We start from the raw sequence: 23,279 nt of genomic DNA, 5'->3' as shown, positions 1-23,279 counted from the left end.
AAAGGCGCTAGTGGGCCTTCTTGGCAGTGGACTCTGCTTGGTTAGACCAAGTCAGGTCACTTGTGATATTCACCCCGAGGAACTTAAAGCTTTTGACCTGTTCCACCTGCGCACCACCGATGTAGATGGGGTCGTGCAGTCCGCTACTCCTTCTGAAGTCAACAACCAATTCCTTCATCTTGCTGATGTTGAGGGATAGGTTATTGTCTTCACAACATGCCACCAGGTTCTTAATTTCCTCCCTGTACTCAGACTCATCATTACCCAAGAAACGGCCTACAATTGTGGTGTCATCAACAAACTTATATATTGAGTTTGATGGAAACTTGGCTGCACAATCATGGGTGTAGTGAGTACAGCAGGGGGCTGAGTACACAGCCTTGTGGGGCACCAGTGCTCAGAGTGATTGTAGAGGAGAGCTTGTCCCCTATTTTTACAGCCTGGGTCCTGTCTGTGAGGAAGTTGAAGATCTAGCTGCAGATATGAGTGCTAAGACCCAGGTTCCGGAGCTTAGGAATCAGTTTATTTGGAATGATGGTATTAAAGGCAGAGCTGTAGTAAATGAAAAGGAGTCTTACATATGCATCTTTATTCTCCAGGTGTTCTAAAGAAGAATGTAGTGCCAGAGAGTTGGCATCTGCCGTTGACCTGTTGCTCCTGTAGGCGAATTGCAAAGCGTCGAGGTTGACCGGTAGGTTATGGTTGATGTGTGCCATAACCAATCGCTCGAAGCACATCATAGCAATTGATGTTAGAGCCACAGGTCGGTAGTCATTCAGGCATGCCACCTTGCTTTCCTTCGGCACCGGGATTATTGTTGCCTTCTTAAAACAAGAGGGGATCTTAGACTGAAGCAGGAAGCAGTTGAAGATGTCAGCAAACACTCCAGCTAGCTCGCCTGCACAGGCCTGGAGAACCCATCCTGGGACGTCATCTGGGCCCATCGCCTTCCTTGGATTTATCTTCAGGAAGGCTCTTCTAACATCTTCCTCAATGATGATGAATCTTGATGCCACCAGGTCTGGTTCATCCAGAGGGGGTGGGATGCTTCTCATCTGTTCGAATCTTGCATAGAATAAGTTAAGTTCATCAGGAAGAGAAGTGCTACAGTTATTGAAATTCCCAGCCTTTTCTTTGCGCCCAGTGATCTCATTTAGACCCTGCCATAGTCTACTGGCATCCCTCTGGTTAGCCTGGGCTTCCAACTTGGCTAGATATTGCCTCTTGGCACCCTTAATGGCTTTCCAGAGTTCACGCCTGGATTCCATGTAGCGACTGGTATCTCCAGACCTAAAAGCCACCGCTCAAGCCTTCAAAAGGGACTGGACCTCATAATTCATCTAAGGTTTCCAGTTAGGGAATACCCAGATTGTCTTGCGAGACACACAGTCCTTTGTGCATTTCCAGATAAAGTGTATGACAGCTAAGGTATACTCATCGATGTTAGCTGCCGAGTCCTTGAATAATAACCAGTCCACCGATTCAAAGCGGTCACGGAGGATCTCATCCGTTCCTCTGTCCAATGTGACACCACTTTTGACACCATGACCTCCCGCTTCAGTTTCTGTTTGTAAGCCGGGAGGAGGAGTACGGCCTGATGGTCCGATTTTCCTAAGTGAGGTCGTTGGACAGAATGGTAGGCATCCTTGACTGCTGTGTAGCAGTGGTCAAGTATATTCGGGCCTCTTACACACCACTGCAGTGTTCCTGCACTGTGCTCTCAGTCCTGCAAGGATCAATGTTGGGCTGTATGCAGCTGACGAAGCCTTTCTGTAATTCCCATTCCAGGGTGTCATGCAGGATGAGGCCAGTGATCACCCAACCCACTCACAGTCTGGGGAATCTGCTACCCAGACCCAGCCTGAAATGTTGATGCTGCTCCCTGCTTCTGCCCTGACGTCCTCTGGACTTATCAGTGAAGACACCTAATCTGTTCAGAACAGATCCAACTCCAGAAACAAACTGTGGAACTTCATCATGAATGTGGGCTTTTGCTCACATCTAATGCACAGGAAGTATCTATGTTCACTACTCAGACCTACTAATGGATGATAAAACAGTGATGTGACTCCTGTATTACCCTGTACAGCTTATCACGGGAGGAGTCCTGAAAATGGATTTGGAAGAATTCTTTCAGGGTGGTGGCTTTCCTTTAGCAGTGAAGCTATTCCCTACACAGGAGCAGAGAATTGAGACTGTGAGCTGTCTCAATCCCGCCTTCAGTGGTACCAGAGTCAGATATCACAGATTCTGTTCTGCTGAATGTTCAACATCGTAACACACTAGCTCCAATTCTGCTCCAACCCATTCTGATGGTTTTTCCACAGTGTTGTACCTCTGCTGCCCATGTGCAGCTAACTCTGGTGACCATTTGCATTTCCTTTCTCAAGGTGTCTGGGACAGATTATGACATCTAGTATTGATTGGAGAGGGTCCTTTGAACAGTCACGGGATGGGAGGACTGGTGAGCTCAGTACCACAGTAGCATTATTGTTTACACCCTTGCTTTTATATTCTAGTCCTCTTGAAATGAGTATAGCATTGCATTTTCCCTCTTCAACACAGACTCAACCTGCAAATTAACCCTTAAGGTATTCTGCACAAGGACTCCAAACCTTTTTGACCTCAGATTTTTGTATTTTCTCTCCATGTAGTCAATAGTCTTCCCTTTCATTTCTTCTACCAAAGTACATGGCCATACACTTCCTGACACTGTGTTCCATTCGCACATTCTCTTAATCTGTCTGAGTCCTTCTGAGGCCTCCCTGCTTCTTCAAAATGACCTGCCCTTCCACATATCTTCATAACATCTGCAAACTTTGCAACAAAGCCATCAATTCCATCATACAAATCATTAACATATAACACAAAAAGAATCAGTCTCAACATAGAGCTCTGTGGAAAACTACTAGTCACCGGCAGCCAACTAGAAAAGGCTCCCTTTATTCACAGTTGTTGCCTCCTGCCAATCAGCCACTGCTTTATCCATGCTAGAATCTTTCCTTCCTACATGGGCTTGTAGCTTGTTAAGCAATTTCATGTGTGGCACATTATCAAAGGCCTCCTGAAAATCTAAGTACACAATATCAACGGATTATCCTTTGTATATCCTGCTTGTTATTTCTTCAAGGAATTCCAAAAGATTTGTCAGGCAAAATTTTCCCTTGATGAAACCATGCTGACAGCAGCCTATTTTGTCATGTGCGTCCAAGTACCCTAAGACCTCATCCTAAAAAATCAATTCCAAAATCTTCCCAACTACTGAGTTGAGAATAATTGGTCTATAGTTCCCTTTCTTCTGACTCTCTCCCTTCTTGAAGAGTGCAGTGACATTTGCAATTTTCCATTTTTCTGGAACCATTCCAGAATCAAGTGATTCTTGAAAGATCTCTTTGGCTACCTCTTTCAGAACTCTGGTTTGTTCACCATCTGGTCTAAGTGACTTATCTACCTTCAGACCTTGCAATTTCCTAAGAACTTTCTCTCTATTTATGGTGAATTAACACACTTCATAAGCCCCAGCACCTGGAACTTCCACCATTCTGCTAGTGCCTTCCACTGATACGAAATTCTGTTCATCCGCCATTTCCTTGTCAATTTCTTCCTTTCCAGCATCATTTTCCAGTCATCCAATACCAATCTTGCTTCTCTTTTACACTTATGTATCTGAAGAAACTTTTGGTATCCTCTTTAACATTGTGATGGGATCCTGAATTATCCTTATGGAATGTACCTTTAAAAAGAGAGAGAGTGTGCGACTGACGGAGAGAGAGAGAGCAATGAGCAGCTCGCGAGTCGTCATGGTAACCGAGGGTGTTATTTGATGGACGGCTGGTGTTCAGCATGCTGAGATAAATACAAGGTCAGCTGTTTGTTAGCCGGACACACGTGGTTTTGGACACTGGATGAGCTTTGTTGTGCCCACAGAAGGGTGAGTTTTTGGAGAATCGATTGGGAGAATCGATCAGTGGCTCTCGCAGTGTGGAAAAGGTGTGACCGGTGGGAAGTTATCAGTGTCTCCAACCCTTGCCTGGGTTGAAAACTTTACCACAGAAGACAGTCTGCTTTTAAAGCAGACTGTTATTTCAGTGACTTTTAAAGGATTTCGGAGGACAACAGAGGATCAACGGCATCAGGTTACTCGGACAACCACCACACCTCTCTCTCTCTCCATCACTACTCAACTCAATAACACGAACTGATTTCATTTACCCATCATCGTAAGACTGTATTCATTTATCTCCTAAGCTTGAAGAAGCTTGGCTTTTATATATTTCCACACTTATATATGCATGAACTTTGCTAACCTGTTAAATTTATCTGGTTATATATATTGCATAGTTACTAATAAAATAGCTTGTGTTAACAGCAATACCAGACTCCAGCTGTTTTCCATTTCTGCTGGTTCCTTAACCCATTATGAGGTACATAACAAAATGGCTAGCTTACTTTTAAAGTTTCCATCTTTACCTTCTTAATTACTTTTTTTATTTGCTTTCTGTTGGTTTTTAAAAACTTCAAAATCCTCTAACTTCCCACTATTATATGCCCTCCTTTGGTTTTAATGTTGGCTTTGACCCAGTTGTGTCATCTTTCCTTTAGAATACTTCATCCTCTTTGGGATGTATATAGCCTGTGCCTTCCAAATTGCTTGCAGAAATTCCAGCCATTGCTGCTCTGCCATCATCCCTGCCAGTGATCTTTTCCAATCAATTCTGGCCAACTCCTCTCTCATCCCTCTGTAATTCCCTTTGCTCCACTGTAATACTGATACAACTGACTTTAGCTTCTTCTCAAGTTTCATGGTGAATTCAATTATATTATGATCACTTGACTCTAAGGGTTCTTTTACCTTAAGTTCTCTAATTGTTCATTGACAACAAGAAATCCAGAATAGCTGATCCTCTTGTGGGCTCAACCATAACTTGCTCTAAAAAGCAGATATTCAGGCATCCAGCATCAACCTGATTTTCCCAATCTACCTGCATATTGAAGTCCCCCATGACTATTGTAACGTTGCCTTTTTAGCATGCATTTTCTATCTCCTGTTGTGATTTGTTGGCCACATCCTTGCTACTGTTTGGGGATCTGTACACTACTCCCATCAGGGACTTTTTACCCTTGCAGTTTCTTAGCTCAATCCTCAAAGATACAACACGATCTGACCTTGTGCCACCTCTTTCTAATAATTTTTTTTACCAACAGAGTAACGCTGACCCCTCTGCCTTCCTGTCTGTCCCTTCGATAAACTGTGTACCCTTGGACATTATAATCTTCTTTCAGCCATGATTCAGTGATGCCTACAACATCATACCTGCTAATCTGCAACTCTGCTGCAAGTTCATCCATTTTGTTCCTTATTCTGCACACATTCAAATATAACACTTTCAGTTCTGTATTCACCCTTTTTGGTTTTGTCCATCCTTTATGTGGGCAACTCATCCTGTTGACTGCAATTTTGCCCTCTCAACAGCCTCTCCTCAGTACACTTTTCCTCTGTTTGTAAACCAGCTACCTCATCTTCAGGACTATCATCCACCTTTCTACAATACTACTTGCATTGAAATAGATGCAGCTGAGGACATTTGCCTCACTAGCACATGCAACAGGACAGTAGTAAAGATGTGGCCTACACTAGAGGCTGAACTTTGATTGGTTAAACCCAAATCGGTAAGTGCTGGCACAGACTTCAAAGTTATACCCAATTATGATCTACTCCTTCTATCTGTTGTCACCTTCACACAATTCTTTCCTCTGCATTTGTGCTCTAGGGTCCAACTGACTCCTGGTCCAAGGGGAATTGGGAAAGATTGCAGCGGCTTTTGGATTCGAGTTGGGAATGCGGTTGGAGGATCAGAGGAATGTGGTGAGCGATGCCTCCTTCACCATCATTGGAGATCTTTCAAACAGAGCATTGCTTCCTATAGAGTGTTGTTGCAGACAGAATTTGAAGAACTCTTTGACGATGTAGTAAATGAGCGTGTTACAATATTCCCGTCATATAATGATGTAAAAATTGCAGCTATATAAAACTGTGTTCAGGACACTTGTTGAGCTCTGTGTACACTGCTCGTTTGAAGGAACGATACTGAAGCTTTGGAGAGGATATTCTGTAGAAGAGCTTCACAAGGATGATGCCTGCATTAGAGAGCATACTACTGGAGAAGTTGGACAGACTTGGGTTGTTGTACCTGGAGCACCAGAAGCTGAGGGGAGACAGGTCAGACTTTTTAGACAATTATGAGAATGATGGATATACAAGTCAGACCATGTCACCTTTCCTGTGTGAAAATGGAAAATGTATAGGGCATTCATTTACGGAGAGACAAGTTATAATTAATCACGATATATTGGATAAGTAGTATCTACTTTTCAAATTAATTATTCTTTGCATAGAAAGTGATGGATGCCCAGAATTCACCGCCAGGAGAGGCAGCGAATGCAGACGCCACAGTAGTGTATAAGATGGTGTTATTCAAACACTAACAGGCAGGGAATGCAGGGATACAGCTGCTGGCCAGTGAAGGGTTCTCCTCCTCAACAATAGCAAGGGATCATCTGTTACTGAGGGAATAGCCACAGGGAGACACCTGCACTTTGTCTGTCTATCTTAATTGTGAACTTCAGTCAAAGTCTCATCTATGGTGCTCTCAGCAAATCCAGATGATTCCAAATACACCTTCAGGTTCTGATCTAGTTTGTCAGTGGCTGTACCTCCTGCAGATGTAGTCATCGGGGAGTCAGTGAGATTACTTAACTTCCCACATTTTATAGGAGGAACAGTCTACTGTTTCTCCTGTACTGATGGAGACAGCCCTGGGCATAGGTACTATTGATGCCTGTTTTGAAGCAGGTAGGAAACTCAGGCCACAGAATGGAGAGATCGAATGTGTCCATAAATACTCCATGCAGTTGATCTACGTATAGAAGATAGAAACTTAGAGCATCACAGCACCATACAAGCCCTTTGCCCCTCGATGTTTTAACCTACTCTAAGTTCGATATAACCCATCCTTTCTATTTTACTATCATTTATGCGCCTATCTACGAGTTTCTGATATGCCTCTAATCTATTCGCTACCATAAACCACGGAGCACGTTCCAAGCAACCACTGCGCTCTGTGTGTAAACTCACCTCTGACATCCCCTATATTTCCTCTTTTCCTCACTTGTCAATCCCTTCCACCCCCACCTTGTGCCCCTCCTTCTTCACTTTCTTCCATGGCCCACTCTCCCTGCCTATCAGATTTCTTTTTAAGCCCTTTCCCTTTTCCACCTATCATGCCCCAGCTTCTTACTTCACCCCCCCCTCCCCACATCATCATCTAGCATGCACTCCTCCCCTCCCTCCACTTACTTTTTCTGGCATCGATCCCCTTCTTTCCAGCCCAGCGTGAAACATTGACTCTTTATTGTTCTCTGTAGATGCTGTCTGACCTGCTGTGTTTCTTCAGCATTTTGTGTGCGCTACGGTGGATAGGCTGAAATATATTCTGTAAGTATTCAGAATAATGGTGACAGATATAACACATGGATTGGTAGACAGAAGTAAAGTGTTGTGGCCATTACAGGAATTTGACTGCTGGGAGGCCACATTTGGCTGTCTGATGTTGCCAGTTGTTAGGAGAGCTAGAAAGGTACCTGAAAAGGCCTTGGCAACTAAGACAGAGGAAAACCCCAGGGTGTTCTCCTCGGTCCAAATCCTCGACTGTTCACCAAAGATGCTGCTTGATCTGCTCAGTTCCTCCAACATTGTGTGCATGTTTATCAAGATTTCCAACATCTGCAGCATCTCTTGTGTTTCTTAAAGTACTGTGTTCAGCTCCGGTTGCTCCAATATAGAAAGGGTGTGGCCACCTTTAGAGATTTTCCAGGATGCTACCTGGATTAGAGAAAATGTCTCCTCTGGAAAGTTTGGAGTGATGGAGGATCAGAGGATACTTGACAGAGGTTTATAAGATTATGGGATGTGTAGACTGACAGGAAAAACCCTCCAAAAAAAATTCCCTTCTTCAAATCTGCAGTCTGTGGGCAGTTGGCTTAATGTAATGTGCACACAATTAGACTCACGTCCCAAAGCCCAATCATGTCTGCAGTAACTACAGGACTGAATTGGTTGCTGATTTTCACCCAGCCATCATGACGCTGAGGAGTAGGAATGGGGAAGACGACAGGTCAATCACTCAGAATGCAGGGAAGATGTGAGTAGATGAATGTCTCCTGGCAAGACCAGATGATAAAGCAGGGGGTGTTTCTTTACTTAACCTTATCAGGCTGCAGCTCGGCGATAATCGGCTCTTCACCTCTGAGCTTCTCTGAGGAAACAAGATCCTACAATGTCACATCGGGCTGGGGCCAGTTACAGGAAGCTGCGGTCACTCCAAAGGGGCCCCGGTATTGATGAGAATTTGCCTGTTGACTGGAAGACCAAGTCGACTGGATAACAACTGAGACGGGGATGTATTGACAATGAGGTAGGACACATTATGTGAGGTTCAGCAGTGTTTAATAATAATTCATTAGAGAGGCATACAGAGGACCAGAGCCAAGCCTTGACCCTTGATCAGTATAAACACACACACACACACACACACACACACACACACACACACACACACACACACACACACACACACACACACACACACACACACACACACACACACACACACACACACACACACACACGAAACATTCACTTTCAAACTCACTCACACTCAGGGAATATCTGAAGTCTGAAGTTATTTATGGAACCTCTTCAAGACCGAGGCAGTTCTCATTGAAAACATCCGGAGCAGATCAGGTCAGAAGTGGGGAAAAAGCATTTCAGGCAGGGTCGAGACATCAGGTTTCCCAGATGGTGGGTGGATCAGGAAATCACCAGTCTCCTCCAGCAGGATTCCCTGGAAAGGAAACACAAAGGGCTCCATCAGCTGTCCATAGAGTGATATTCCGCTCCCCCCCTCAACCTTACAGGAGTGGGACCACACTTCAATGGTGTGTGGGCACATGGAAATAATGCACACAGCCTCATCCCAAGCCTACCCATTGTATCCCCTGTGTTCAGTGACACCAACACCATTGGAGATTAATAGGCTCACCCAGAAGTAAACTGGATGCTGAAGTTCTGTCCAGTGGGACAGAGTAAAGAGTCAGAAGGGGTTATGTTAACCTTGTAAGGAGCCTTGGTCAGAACACACTGTGAAATGGCACACACTTCTGGAGAAGGCACATTAAAGATTTACAAGGAGCAGTCACAACCCAGAAATTCTGAACAGGTTGGGGAAGGGAAGGCTGAGGGATGTCTTAGGAGTGGTTCTCATGATTACAGAAGGGCTCGACGGGAGGATGTTTCCACCTGGCTGGAAATGCACATGTTCTTCAATGCAACAGTCACTGAGAAATCAGACAGAAGACAAGGAAACTTCTTCCTCAGAGAGAGGAGAGAGGTAGAACACCGTCCCATTGGAAGAGGCAGGATAAATGATGAGAAGGATACACTGAGGGGTGAGACAGAGGAAGCTGGTATTGGACAGAGACACCAGTGAGGCGTAGTGTCCTGATTCCCTGTTGTGTACACTGTCCATTGCACACTCTCCAAAGCGGGTTGTGGGACTGTGTCGCTGAAGATTCAGGTAGTTGATCAGCAATGACCAACAGCTAGAGAACATCTAGGACCAGTGGGTTTGCTCCATCCGATCCTGTCCATCCATTCACACACAGTGATTACAGCATGTGCTTGTAGATCTTTACATCAGGTGTGGGGAGACGTAGTACAGTCTGAAACTGGGAACATAAACAATGGAATGTCAAGGCATGCTGGGTTGTGATTCTTCTGTCGGTATCCAGGCATTAGTGGTAAAACTGTGAAACTGGACAAAGTGTGCAACAGCATAAACAGAGACATACCTCTGAGCACAATAATTGATCCCTGCATCTGTGGAGTCACCTATGGACCAGACCAGGTGGGGTCATCAGGTGTACTTTCCATTAGAGATGACAGAACATATGCTACACCAGCCAGTACATTCACCTAACCTTTGGGTACGAGATGGAGTGGGTTTGGAGTTGTGTTGCACCCACATTGCCATGGGGTGGAGAAGTCTCATGGTTGCATGATCAACTCCTGTAGTTTACCAAGCATTTTTCAACATCACCTCCCAAACCCAAAACTCCATCACCCATAGGGACAAGAGCAGTGGGGGTAAGGGCAATGGGGGGTAAAATCAGTGAGGTAAAAGAAGCGCAGATAAGGATAACAAAGGAAAATGGCAAGAAGACCGAGAGCAGCAGGGAGAGGGCATCGTCACCACACACATATCACACACAGGGAGCAACAAGTGCTCTAAGCATTACTTTGAACCCTTTCTTCGTAATTACATTCACTGATGATCCGTTCCACTTTGTCCATTGCCTCCTTATTGCTGCGAGTCTCCTGAATCCTATTTGGTGCATCCCAGAGAATTCGCACAACTTCAGATTTGTCATCAAATATTCCCTGATGATCAACTTCCACAGGTTTATTCAATTTGTTCAAAGACTTTTCCAGCAGGATCACAGCACAGATTTCTTCTCTTTTCCTCCCTCGAGCACCTATTGTGCAAATTAAACACAATTTAATTGCTTCATTTTGAGACAATTTCAGTTATTCCTACCAAATCTGTACATATGCACAATGCCATACCGGGAAACTAAACTATCTGTGTGGACAATCTCTCCAATTTCTCTTGGTTCGCCACAACCACTACTGTCCCCTCACTCCTCTAGTTCTTCACCTTCTCCGAGTATCTCCAATTTCCAAACACCTCTCTGTAAGACGATATCTTTCTTCTGAACTCCAGAATATGCCAGTCAATTTTCCTCAGTCCCTGCTAGGCAGATCTCCTCACCCCAGGAAATGGTTCATTGCATCGTTCCAGCTGAGTGCTGTCCCATTGTGTGTGACTCTATGATTTAATTGACTCTTTTGTCTTTCTGGCATTTTATTTGAATGCCCATAAGAAAATGAATCTCAGGATTCTAAAAAGTGTCTGACATGTATGTACTTTGATAATAAATACACTTTGAATGTTGAACTTTGAAGTGCTTCATATGTAGACTGAATAGCTACAGGTAGGTGTTCTCCCCCGGTCCTTCACACCCTCTGCAATAAGAAGCAACACTGCCCCCTACTGGTTGACTGCTAGACCTGTGGTTACTTTCACAATCCAATTCCCCCACCAGTGTATCAACACTGGGCAATTTCTCACTGCTGGAATTTCTCTCTCTCTCTCCTTCTCCATTCCTCTTACATTGCCATATAACGTCATCCCCACCACCAGATCCCACAACTCAGCTGGCCTTTCTTCTAGTGAATTTGGACGTATGGCTGAAATGTAATCTGGAACATTCCACAATATCAGGTCATGGCCCTAGAATAAACTTCATTTTATTCCAATTGTAACAGCCTTTCAGTCTGAAAATGTCCAGATATTCTCATTTCCCCCCATCTCTGCTTCCTCAAGCAACAGCATGTGACATGCCAGATTCCAATCTGCCGGAATTGTGGAGTGTTGAGGTACACTATTGGATGCGTGACTTCTGGAGTCAACACTGGTAGCAGACCAAAGGCTTTTATCCACATACAGGCGGACACTGATGGCCACAGGAACACCGGTGAAAACCTCAAAGGTGTGATCGGGGAGGTGAGGAACGCCTACATGACTACATTGAATTGGTCGACGGTATCATATACAGAGATTCATTTTGGGATACGAATGAATATACCACAGTCATCACCAACTTTAAAAAGAAACTGCATGGATGTGTGTGTGTGCCTTTGAGAAAATATTCAAACCATAAGCCATGGATGAACCAGGAGGTTTCTCCTCTGCTGAGGGCACAGATGGTCATGGTCCAGATCGGTTTACCTTTAAATTTATCTAGGTTGTGTTATGATCCAGACCATTGACTCCTTGTTCCCCTTTAATTCCCTGTTTCACGTGTCCCTCAAGCTTGGTGATTAAGGTAATTTACTCTCGACCAAACTGGCAGTTTATAAGCCCCTGGCTTCAGCCGTTTGGGGTGAGAGCATTATGGAACATTAGCCAGTTGCCACCCACTTCAACTCTGCCTCTCATTCCTATCTAGATATGTCCATACATGGCCTCCTCTACTGCCATGATGAGGCCAAACTCAGGTTGGAGGAGCAACACCTCATCTACCGTCTGGGTAGCCTCCAGCCTGGTGGTATGAATATTGAATTCTCCAATTTCTGGTAATTCCCTCCCCCTCCCCCTCCCCCTTCCTGTATCCCAGGTCCCTCTCTGCCTCTCTCCCCTTTCAACTTTCTGCATCTTTATCTCTACATTTCTTTCATGCTTATCCCCTCCCCATCCCCCCTTTATCTTTCCTCTGATTGGTTTTCCACCTGGCGCCTCTAGGCCCTACCCCTCCCCTATCTCTATTACTGGGCTTCGGTCCTCTCTTCTACGCCCCCCCCCCCAATTCCTGATGAAGGGTCTCGGCCTGAAACGTTGGCTACACTTTTCTCACAGATGCTGCCTGACCTGCTGAGTTCTTCCAGCATTGTGTTCGTATTCTTTGATCCACAGCATCTGCAGTTGTATTTTTGTGTCCTCATACCTCCAAATTGTTGTCCATTCTTCCTCAGATATAATTATCCCTCCTTCCTTCTCCCATTTTGTTTTAATGTATGAAGTCAAATGTGTTTTAAGATTTGACAACCCTTTATACATGCTTGAAATGATTCTACTACCATTATCTGAATTATATGCTTTTCTAAAGAGCTCTATCAAGCATGTACTTTCCTTGGTTACATTTTTAAGTGTCTAATTAACATATTGTCGCATCTGTAAATACCGATAGAAATCTTGTTTTTCTAATAAGTGTTTCTCTTTAAGCATTTCAAAACTGAACAGTGTTCCTTCTTTCATTATGTTGCAAAGAACTGTTATTCCTTTAGCTGTCCAGTCCTTAAATCTAGCATCCAATTTATTTGGTGTAAAATCCGAGTCATATGAACACCATTTAAGAATTGCAATATCTCCCTCTAGATTATATTCTTTTATAGTAGTTTTCCATATTTTAAGAGTCAATTTCTGGTGACGTCATTGTCGAAAATGGCAGCTTAAGTCACTAGCTCCTCCAGAAATATGCGTATTAAGCCCTGTTAACCTATCAAATATAATATTTTTTGAAAAATATTTGAACTGAAAAGAGGGGCAAGAATGGGGAAAAGGAATGGAATTAAAAAAGCGACACTGCGGAGCCTGCGTCCGAGAGAAGTGCAGCGAGTGGCTCTCCTACCCGACCGTGTGCTAGCGAGGTGGACGCTGGGCCTTGTTCAGGCAAAGCGGCAAATGTGATCGAAATCCTGAAAGAAATAATGGAGTTCCAGAAAGATATAAAACAGTAGCTCTGTGATATTAAGTCAGAGCTCACCAGCGTCAATCAAAAAATAGCGGTGGCAGAGACTCGAATTGAGAAGAAGATCGCGTTCAAAACGTGGAACGGATACTGAGTAAGACAATAAAAATATTACATCACCAAGGAGGTAAACTGCTTGATCTGGAGGGAAGATCACGGCGGAAAAATATCAGAATCTACAACGTTCCCGAAGGGGCAGAGGGTTCAACTATGATGGAGTTTGTCGAAAAGTTAATGCGGGACGCAGTGGATCTTCCCTCGGCTATGGAGCTGGAAGTCGAAAGAGCCCACCGGGTGCTCGTCCTGAAACCAACCCAGGATAGAAAGCCACGCTCAATAATAATTAAATTCCTTCGGTACAGCACCAAGGCGGAGATTCTACAAAGGGCCTGGGGTAAGAAGAGAGTGTTTTTTGACAATAAATTAATATATTTCGACCACGGTTACACCCCACCCCCACCCCTCACCGCGGTCCTGCAGAAACGCAAAGAATATGCGAGTACTTTACTGGACGATCTTTTAAATTTAAAACCTTTTGTTAATGGTTCTATTAGTGGTATCTATAACTTGTTGATTGAATCTAGACAAGACTTTTTAGATAAAATAAAAAAAGCTTGGGAGGATGACCTAAATTGTCAGATTTCTGATGATAGATGGAATAAAATTCTTAAACGGGTTACTAAATCATCTTTCTGTACTCGTCATTCTCTTCTACAATTTAAAGTGGTTCATAGAGCTTACATTTCTAAACAGAAGCTGTCCAGTTTCTATCCAAATGTTTCTCCACTTTGTAATAAATGCAACTCTGCTGATGCCTCTTTAATTCATATGTTTTGGTTTTGCCCTACAATTGAAAAGTTTTGGCGGGAAGTATTCCATACCTTCTCACAACTTTTTAGGGTCCAATTTGACCCAAATCCCCTTACTGCCTTGTATGGTATTATTGCAGATGAAAATATAACTTTAAATACTTCTAACCTACAGGTTTTAGTTTTTACCTCTCTTTTAGCAAGGAGAGCAATCTTGCTTAAATGGAAGGAGTCTACCCCTCCTACACATCTTCAATGGCTGCATGATATTATGTCTTATTTAAATTTAGAAAAGATCCGCTGCTCACTCTTAAATTCGAAACAATCTTTTTATGATATCTGGGGACCTTTCCTAAATTACTTTTCCAATTTATAAAGTTTAACAGTGCACAGACTTTTATGTATATTTTTATCTTCTCTTCTTAAGCGAATATGTTTTCTTTTCTAATTTATCCATTATCATCCATCAGCTTTTTTCTTTGGTAGTTGGTAGGGGGGTTGACTTTTTTTATATATAATTTTTTTATGATGTATGACTTTAAATTTCTGATTACAGAGTGGTATACCTCTCATACATGTGTTATGCTATAACATTTTGATCAATTTTATCACAATATATGAATGTACACAAGTTATGTTGAGATGTATCTATGTGTTGCACTCTGTAAATCTTGTGTTTTTTCTTCTGAATAAAAATATTGTAAAAAGAAAAGAAAGAGTACTAAAGCAAAAATGATTAGATTTCAAACTCTATACCCTGCTAAACTACGAGTGTTTTATGACAACGGGACATGGTTGTACCAGACAATGGAAGAGGCGACTACAGACATGAAGGCCAGAGAGTTTCCTATCAGTGTGACCAAAATGAGGGAAAGCCTGGCTGAGGAATTATCCCGCTCCGCTTGGGAAATAGTGTGAGAATTGAGAAGGCAGGAGACGGGAGGAGGCCAAGAGAAATATATCAGGAAGAGACCGGGAGTTTCCCAAAGACAGTCCTCACCCCCTTCAGAAGAGCCATAAGGTTTGGCTAACTTTAAAAATGTTGATAAGCTAAACGGAAGCAAAAGTACACGGTGATATACCTATCTTGAGAAATACTGACTATAATGTGGATTTTATATTACTTAGTTGTTATTCTTTATTTGTTCTCTCACTCCTTTTCCCCCACCAAAATGAGAATAAATATATGTGTGCATATATGTGTATGTAATATATGTGTGTGTGTGTGTATATATATATATATATATATATATATATATATATATATATATATATATATAGGAGGGGTACACAGGGAAACCTTTTCTGTGTAATGGATTTGTTCACTGACTTTTATGAATTCTGCAATGGGGGCCCTCAACTCACAAGTAGGAGGGGTTATCCCCCACAGCTAGACATTTTCTCTAGCTCAACACAGAGTCATCTACTAGAGACCTCAGCCTTGGAATCACACGTTTGTTGCCATTTTTGTTATTATTTGCGTTTCTTGGTTCTTATTTGTTCAGGGAGTAGATCGATTAAGTTTTATTCTAATTTCAATGATACATTGACAGATAAATACAGATGGCCAAGGACAAGGTAAAATTCATTTCTTTTAATGTCAATGGGCTATTAAATCCAATCAAACATAAGAGAATTGTATCCAGAATGAAGAAAGAACAAGCCCATGTAGTATATTTACAGGAAACTCATTTAAGTGATAATGAGCATAAAAAACTAAAGAGAATGGGCTTCACTAGTCTGTTTCTCTCCTCATATAAATCAGGACATAGGAGAGGAGTTACTATTCTTATCTGAAGTAAGCTAAATTTTGAAAGAGTATTCGAAATGGGAGATAAAGAGGGCAGATATATTCTGGTAAGGGGGAATATAGACGGAAATTCAGTTACTCTATTGAATATATACGCACCCACAGGAAGTGATAGTGGTTTCTTTCAGAAAATTACTGATATTATTATGGTAACAGAAACAGAAGGTCTCCTGATATGTGGGGGAGACTTAAATTTACAACCAAACTTAGATTCTTCCAATAGAAAAGCCTATGAAACAAAATCTTTACATAAGAAAGTTAATACACTTTTTGAGGATGTTGGTTTAATTGATATATGGAGGGACCTTTTCCCTGACAGAAGGGATTACACTCATTATTCTGCTCCCCATTCTGTATATACAAGAATAGACTATTTCATAACATTTGGAAAAAGACAAAGACAAAATAAACAGCTGTGAAACTGGGACAATAGATGTAAGTGACACTGCACCTATATATTTATCTGTTGATTTTGACCTACAACCAAAGAATACTATTTGGAAACTAAATTCAAGTCTACTCAATGATACATGCTTTAAGGAACAAATTTAAAAAGAAATTGGTCTCTACTTAGAATTTAATGATAATGGAGAGGATTCACCTCCGATTTTATTGGATACTCTGAAGGTGGTCTGAAGAGGGAAAATTATAGCAATATCTTCATATAAGAAAAAATAAGAAATAAAACATTAGAGGAATTACAAAATAGGCTGAAGGAACTAGAGAAAAACACAAATTGAATTTGGCACAGGATATATTAGGGGAAATTAAAAGAATTAGGAATGAAATAAATAGTTTGGCTACACAAGAAATCAGGAAAAACTTAATGTTTCTGAACCAGAGACATTATGAAAGTGGATCAAAATCTATGAAAATACTGGCATGCAAACTGAAAAAAAATGATAGCAGAAAATACAATTCATAAAATTAGAGACCCAAGAACGAAAACGATAAAAGATAAGCTAAGTGAAATTCAAGAAGCTTTTGAAGTGTTTTACAAAACTCTATATTCCAAAGTTCCTGGGGGAAGCATAACCCAAATTGACACCTTCTTGAATTCTCTAGAGTTACCCACTTTAAGCGAAGAACACAATAGAACGATGATTGCTGACATAACTGAAGTTGAATTAAAAGCTGCAATTAGTAGGCTTAAATTAAGCAAGTCACCAGGATCAGATGGGTATACAGCAGAGTGGTACAAAGAATTTAAAAAATGTGTTAATTCCTGTTTTACTCCCCACACTGAACTGGGCTCTAAAAAAGGCACAGATGCCACCCAGTTGGAAGGAAGCGATAATCTCAGCTATACCGAAAGAAGGCAAGGATAAAATGGAATGCAGGTCATTTAGACCAATATCCATTCTTAATGTAGATTATAGATTAGTTACCTCCATCATGGCCAAACGATTAAAGGAGTTTCTACCCATACTGATACGTAACGATCAGACAGGTTTTATATGACAATGCCAGACACAAGACAATATATGAAGGACACTTCACATTATGGATCATATACAAAAAATAAAATCGAAGCAATAGTGATAAGCGCGGACGCTGAAAAAGCATTTGATTCGGTTAATTGGAATTTTCTTTACAGAGTTTTACATAGATTTGGTTTTGGTTTCCAAGACACAATTATTAAAACTATACAGACACTATATGACAATCCTACTGCTAGGATTAAAATCAATGGATATTTATCAAATAGTCTTACCCTAGAAAAGGGCACGAGACAGGGTTGTGCATGGTCACCGCTACTCTTCGTGTTATATCTGGAACCATTAGCTTAATACATCAGACAAAATGAAGATACCAGGGGAATTACTATTAAAGAGACAGAGCATAAATTGGCTTGTTATGTGGATGACATTTTGATCTATCTAGGGCAACCAACATACTCTTTACCTTAATTGATGCAATCATTTGGACAATATGGTCAATTATCAGTATACAAGATCAACATAGATCAAACCCAATTACTTTCATATTACTATAGCCCACATAGAGAAATTGAAAGTCGGTACCCCTGGGCATGGCACACAGAGTCTTTCAAATATTTGAGCATCATTATGCCAAAAGATTTGGCAAAATTATCGGAATGTAATTATCAGCCTTTATCCATGCCTGGTGTCTGAAGGCGGAGTCCTGGCTCAGTGTTTCATGTCCTGTGTTTGAGTATCAAGGCCTGGCCGTGGTTTTCCAAGTCCAAAGTGCCAAGTCCTGGCTGTGGCGTTCCAAGTGTCCAAGCCCTGGCTGTGGCGATCCAAGTCTCCAAGTCCTGGCTATGGGGATCCAAGTCTCCAAGCCCTGGCTGTGGCGTTCCAAGTGTCCAAGTCCTGGCTGTGGCGATCCAAGTGTCCAAGTCCTGGCTGTGGCGATCCAAATGTCCAAGTCCTGGCTGTGGGGATCCAAGTCTCCAAGTCCTGGCTGTGGCGATCCAAGTGTCCAAGTCCTGGCTGTGGCGATCCAAGTGTCCAAGTCCTGGCTGTGGCGTTCCAAGTGTCCAAGTCCTGGCTGTGGCGATCCAAGTGTCCAAGTCCTGGCTGTGGCGATCCAAGTCTCCAAGTCCTGGCTGTGGCGATCCAAGTCTCCAAGTCCTGGCTGTGGCGATCCAAATGTCCAAGTCCTGGCTGTGGCGATCCAAGTGTCCAAGTCCTGGCTGTGGCGATCCAAGTGTCCAAGTCCTGGCTGTGGGGATCCAAGTCTCCAAGTCCTGGCTGTGGAGATCCAAGTGTCCAAGTCCTGGCTGTGGAGATCCAAATGTCCAAGTCCTGGCTGTGGGGATCCAAATGTCCAAGTCCTGGCTGTTGTGTTCCTCGTCTTCAAGTCCTGGCTGTGGCGATCCAAATGTCCAAGTCCTGGCTGTGGGGATCCAAATGTCCAAGTCCTGGCTGTGGCGATCCAAGTGTCCAAGTCCTGGCTGTGGCGATCCAAGTGTCCAAGTCCTGGCTGTGGGGATCCAAGTCTCCAAGTCCTGGCTGTGGAGATCCAAGTGTCCAAGTCCTGGCTGTGGAGATCCAAATGTCCAAGTCCTGGCTGTGGGGATCCAAATGTCCAAGTCCTGGCTGTTGTGTTCCTCGTCTTCAAGTCCTGGCTGTGGCGATCCAAGTGTCCAAGTCCTGGCTGTGGGGATCCAAATGTCCAAGTCCTGGCTGTGGGGATCCAAATGTCCAAGTCCTGGCTGTGGGGATCCAAATGTCCAAGTCCTGGCTGTGGGGATCCAAGTCTCCAAGTCCTGGCTGTGGGGATCCAAGTGTCCAAGTCCTGGCTGTGGGGATCCAAGTGTCCAAGTCCTGGCTGTGGCGATCCAAATGTCCAAGTCCTGGCTGTGGCGATCCAAGTGTCCAAGTCCTGGCTGTGGGGATCCAAATGTCCAAGTCCTGGCTGTGGGGATCCAAATGTCCAAGTCCTGGCTGTGGAGATCCAAATGTCCAAGTCCTGGCTGTGGGGATCCAAGTCTCCAAGTCCTGGCTGTGGGGATCCAAGTGTCCAAGTCCTGGCTGTGGCGATCCAAATGTCCAAGTCCTGGCTGTGGGGATCCAAGTGTCCAAGTCCTGGCTGTGGCGATCCAAGTGTCCAACTCCTGGCTGTGGTGATCCAAGTGTCCAACTCCTGGCTGTGGTGTTCCATGTATCCAAGTCCAAGGTCTGTGTTCCCCCAAGTCTCCAAGTCCAAGGTCTGTGTTCCCCTAAGTCTCCAAGTCCAAGGTCTGTGTTCCCCTAAGTCTCCAAGTCCAAGCTCTGTGTTCTATCTTTGCGTCATGGTTCTCCTTGTAAAGAGTAATAAACTCTATTTTAGTTAACCTTCAAAACTGTGTTTGTGTCCTGCATTTGGGTCCTCCTCCAGCACCATTGCCCCCCTAGAGTGTGACACAGATAGGTTGTAATATCTCCTTGCACACAATTAACACATACCTCAAGTATGCATGCTTAATGCACCATTCTAATCTCTCATAACTCATGACTGTGTGGCTAGGCACAGTGTAAATGCCATCCGTTATTTCACAAATAAATTGGTTTGCAGAATTTCAGATGGTGGTGAGGAGGAGTGAAATAGATCAGCTGATGGAGTGGAGTCACAACAACAACTTCACATTCCACATCAGCAAGACCAAGGAACTGATTGTGGACTTCAGAAATGGGAAGTTGGGAGAACACATCAAAAGGGCCAGCCGAGGAAAGGATGAGGAGAGTTTCATGTTTCTTGCCGTCAACATCTGAGTGGATCTACTTGCTATCTTTGCAGTATTTATTTTTATTATATTCCTAATGGCAAAGAAATATATGTATTGTACTATTTTTATGTATTGTACCCTACTACGGCCACAGAGCAACAAATCTTATGACAAATGTCAATGAAATTAAACCTGTTTCTGATTTTGATTCAGATTTCAGATTTCTGAGTTCCTCTTGAAGCATCTCCTAAGTGATTCTAAGTCCCCCACCCCTCAAATTCATTGTTTATTTAAACCCCTAGTGGACAATTTTCTATAAGATTTGTCTTCCCCAACAAAGCAGGCAAACTACTTTTTAATACCTTGGGCATTTTAGCCTCCATTAAACAGAGGGCAGTATAAACAGGAATAGATTTCTAGGACCCTGAATCTTGCCTGTCATTCAATATGGTCATGAGTGAGCTATGCTGGCCTGAACTCCCTTTCTGCATCTCTTTCCTGTACTTCCTGATTCATCCTCTTTGCAAATATATATCGATTACTATTTTCCTTCTGTATAGAGAAGTAAAGAGATTCACATAATGCTGTGAAAAGTATTTTTACACAATCCATTCCTACCAGCCTATCAATCTAGTGAAAACATCTGAACATCTATCCTGTGAAGCCACTCTGGATGTCATCTGCTTGAAATAAAGGATATGTGCTAGAAGGAGAGGCTGGGCGAACTCTGATTGCCTTCCCCGGTGTGATGGAGGCCCAGGGAGATCGGAAATATTTAGAAAATTATGAGTAGTATAGTTAGGTCTCCTCTCCCCTACCCCCCCCCCATATGTGACATTTACTGGGAGGGTTCTAGACAAAGGGCCTGAAAAGTTGCCGAGGATCCCTATCAACTATCTCTTTGACCCACTAACATCAGCAAGGAGATGCAGAAGCATCAGGACTGGGATTGCCAGACTGGATAACAGCTTCTTCTCTCAGTCTATGAAACTAATGAATACCCTGCCAACACTAAGGCCTCATCACCAGGAGAGTGAGCTGTTTACTGTTGACTGTACTATTTACTGTTTACCTGTGTCACACACCTCATACATTTTGCATTAGTCTTTATTAACTCATTGATGGTAATAGTTTGGTTTATGTGCTGTGTGTGTTTGTGGTCCAGAGGGATGTTGTTTTGATTGGGTGTGTTTATGTACAGCTTGATGACAATAAACTGCAGCTTTAACTTGAACTTGAATTAGTAAAATATCATCTTGAGACCAGGGTAGAAATGTCGAAGATGCAGCTTTAAAGAGAGAGAGGTAACGTTTAAAGGGGATGTGTGGGCTGGGTTTTTATGGAGTTTAATTTGGCACTGTGATCCACATAGACTTCTTGGCCGAAGGGCCTGTTCATGTGCCATACTGTTCTATGTTCAAAGGAACTTTAATCGCTGGTGGGACATCTGGCCCACAATGACTACGTCTCCAGGAAAGGTACCTCCAGCTTCATCTCAGGATGTCTGACTGCACCATTAACTCCACAACTCTCTGAAGTGTTGGGTCTGGGATAAACACTGACCTGAGAGACCTGGGATAACTCAGCTGCATGTGAACAACGAGATCTTCATTCCAACCAGGAGAACAAACAGCTACTCAAAAGAGCAGGATATCCCAGTGCTGCACAGGGAATGCTCCATGGCAAATGATTGTTACCAAAAGGACAAAGAGGCAATGAAATCACCAAAGGCTCTGATAAAGATCCTACCTTCAATCCACTGCAGAGCGTTGCGGAGATCCTCAAGTTCACGGGTCACTTTGTAGACAAAGAGGACAAGTGGAGCATCTTGTTTTTGGAGAATGGAAAGGTTTAGTTTTCTCTCAATATACAGGTGGACGTTTCCTTTACCGTAACACTCCACTGGTACAAAACAAAATGTGCAACAGTCACCTTCATACACATCACATCACCCCATCCCAATCCCCTCCATTCTGACTGGGCCACTGTCCAGCTCCTAAACAACAGAAATAAAATGCTGGAGGGACTCAGCAGGCCAGGCAGCGTCCCTGGAAAAGACTAAGCAGTCAACGTTTCGGACCGGGACCATTCATCTGGAGTCCCGATGTAGGGTCTCGGGCTGAATCGTCAACTGTTTGCTCATTTGCGTCGATGCTGCCTGACCTGCTGATTTCCTCTAGCATTTGCGTGTGTGTGTTGTTTTGAGTTTCCGGCACCCGCAGATTTTCTAGTGTTCGGGGTCCTCCTGTTACCTTTCGCTTCTTGAGAACACGAGTCGCTTTTCCGTCCTTCTCACCTGCCTCAACATTAAGTAAAATCTGCCCCGGATCTCATCTCCTTCTGCCCCAGTTTCTCATCGCGCTGGTCCTGTAGCTCTGTCCCTTGGATCGAGACTCTCCCGCTGAGGGAAACATCTCCACATCTCTCCTGACCTGTACCCTCAGTGTTCAAGATGTTTCACTAAAGTTGCCCCTGATTCGACTGACACCGGCCGTGTAATGCTGTAACCCACCTTGGCAGGGCAGGCTCCTCCGGAATGCCCCGATTAAGCGTGTAAATCGGTCGGTGAGAAGGGATCGCAGTCTGGAGATGACCCGAATCTGACACAAAAACCTGAGGAGCAGTGAGATCAATAGAATGATAGCCAACACCAGAAAGGCGTATCTCCAAGAATTGTCTTGAAAATAATCCCCGGAGCCTGTTTCGGTGTGGTTCAGGTCGAGGGGATCAGCCGACTCCACCGACTCCATTCTCACAACTGTCACACCACCACACCGCTGAACGGCTGCAAAGACGAACCCAAGAGACTGTGCAGTCCTGCGGCCCTATTGGCCAGTTCAGCTGCCACTCAGGCATGAAACTCCAATGGTGCCGCGAACTATAAAAATCGCAGGGGTAGTCCTTTTGGGCTGAAGATTGGATGAACTTCCTGGTGTGTGTGTGTGTGTGTGTGTGTGTGTGTGTGTGTGTGTGTGTGTGTGTGTGTGTGTGTGTGTGTGTGTGTGTGTGTGTGTGTGTGTGTGTGTGTGTTAGATAGAGAGAGAGAGAGAGGGAGAGA

General features: G+C 43.4%; 1 protein-coding gene across 2 annotated transcripts in view; it reads right to left on the bottom strand.

The window, feature by feature from the left end:
• The window catches only part of LOC140732106 (uncharacterized), an 843,203-nt gene extending 820,195 nt beyond the window's left edge, over positions 1-23,008 (bottom strand). The window contains exons 1-4 of one of the 2 annotated variants that reach the window (XM_073054269.1): positions 22,734-23,008; positions 21,971-22,123; positions 10,381-10,593; positions 8,537-8,903 (exon numbers count right to left, since the gene is read on the bottom strand). In XM_073054269.1, the coding sequence (XP_072910370.1) occupies positions 8,878-8,903; positions 10,381-10,593; positions 21,971-22,123; positions 22,734-22,971 (630 nt within the window). In that variant the 5' untranslated portion in view covers positions 22,972-23,008 and the 3' untranslated portion in view covers positions 8,537-8,877. Of the gene's footprint in view, positions 1-8,536; positions 8,904-10,380; positions 10,594-21,970; positions 22,124-22,733 lie in introns of those variants that run through there. The other variant, XM_073054284.1, reaches the window with a different exon arrangement.
• Between the last annotated feature and the right edge of the window lie 271 nt (positions 23,009-23,279).

This window comes from Hemitrygon akajei, chromosome 1 (genome assembly GCF_048418815.1).
Source record: "Hemitrygon akajei chromosome 1, sHemAka1.3, whole genome shotgun sequence".
In the NCBI taxonomy this organism is placed as follows: Eukaryota; Metazoa; Chordata; class Chondrichthyes; order Myliobatiformes; family Dasyatidae; genus Hemitrygon; species Hemitrygon akajei.
The sequence above is the reverse complement of the archived record's forward strand: the minus strand, read 5'-3'. Positions and strand labels throughout refer to the sequence as shown.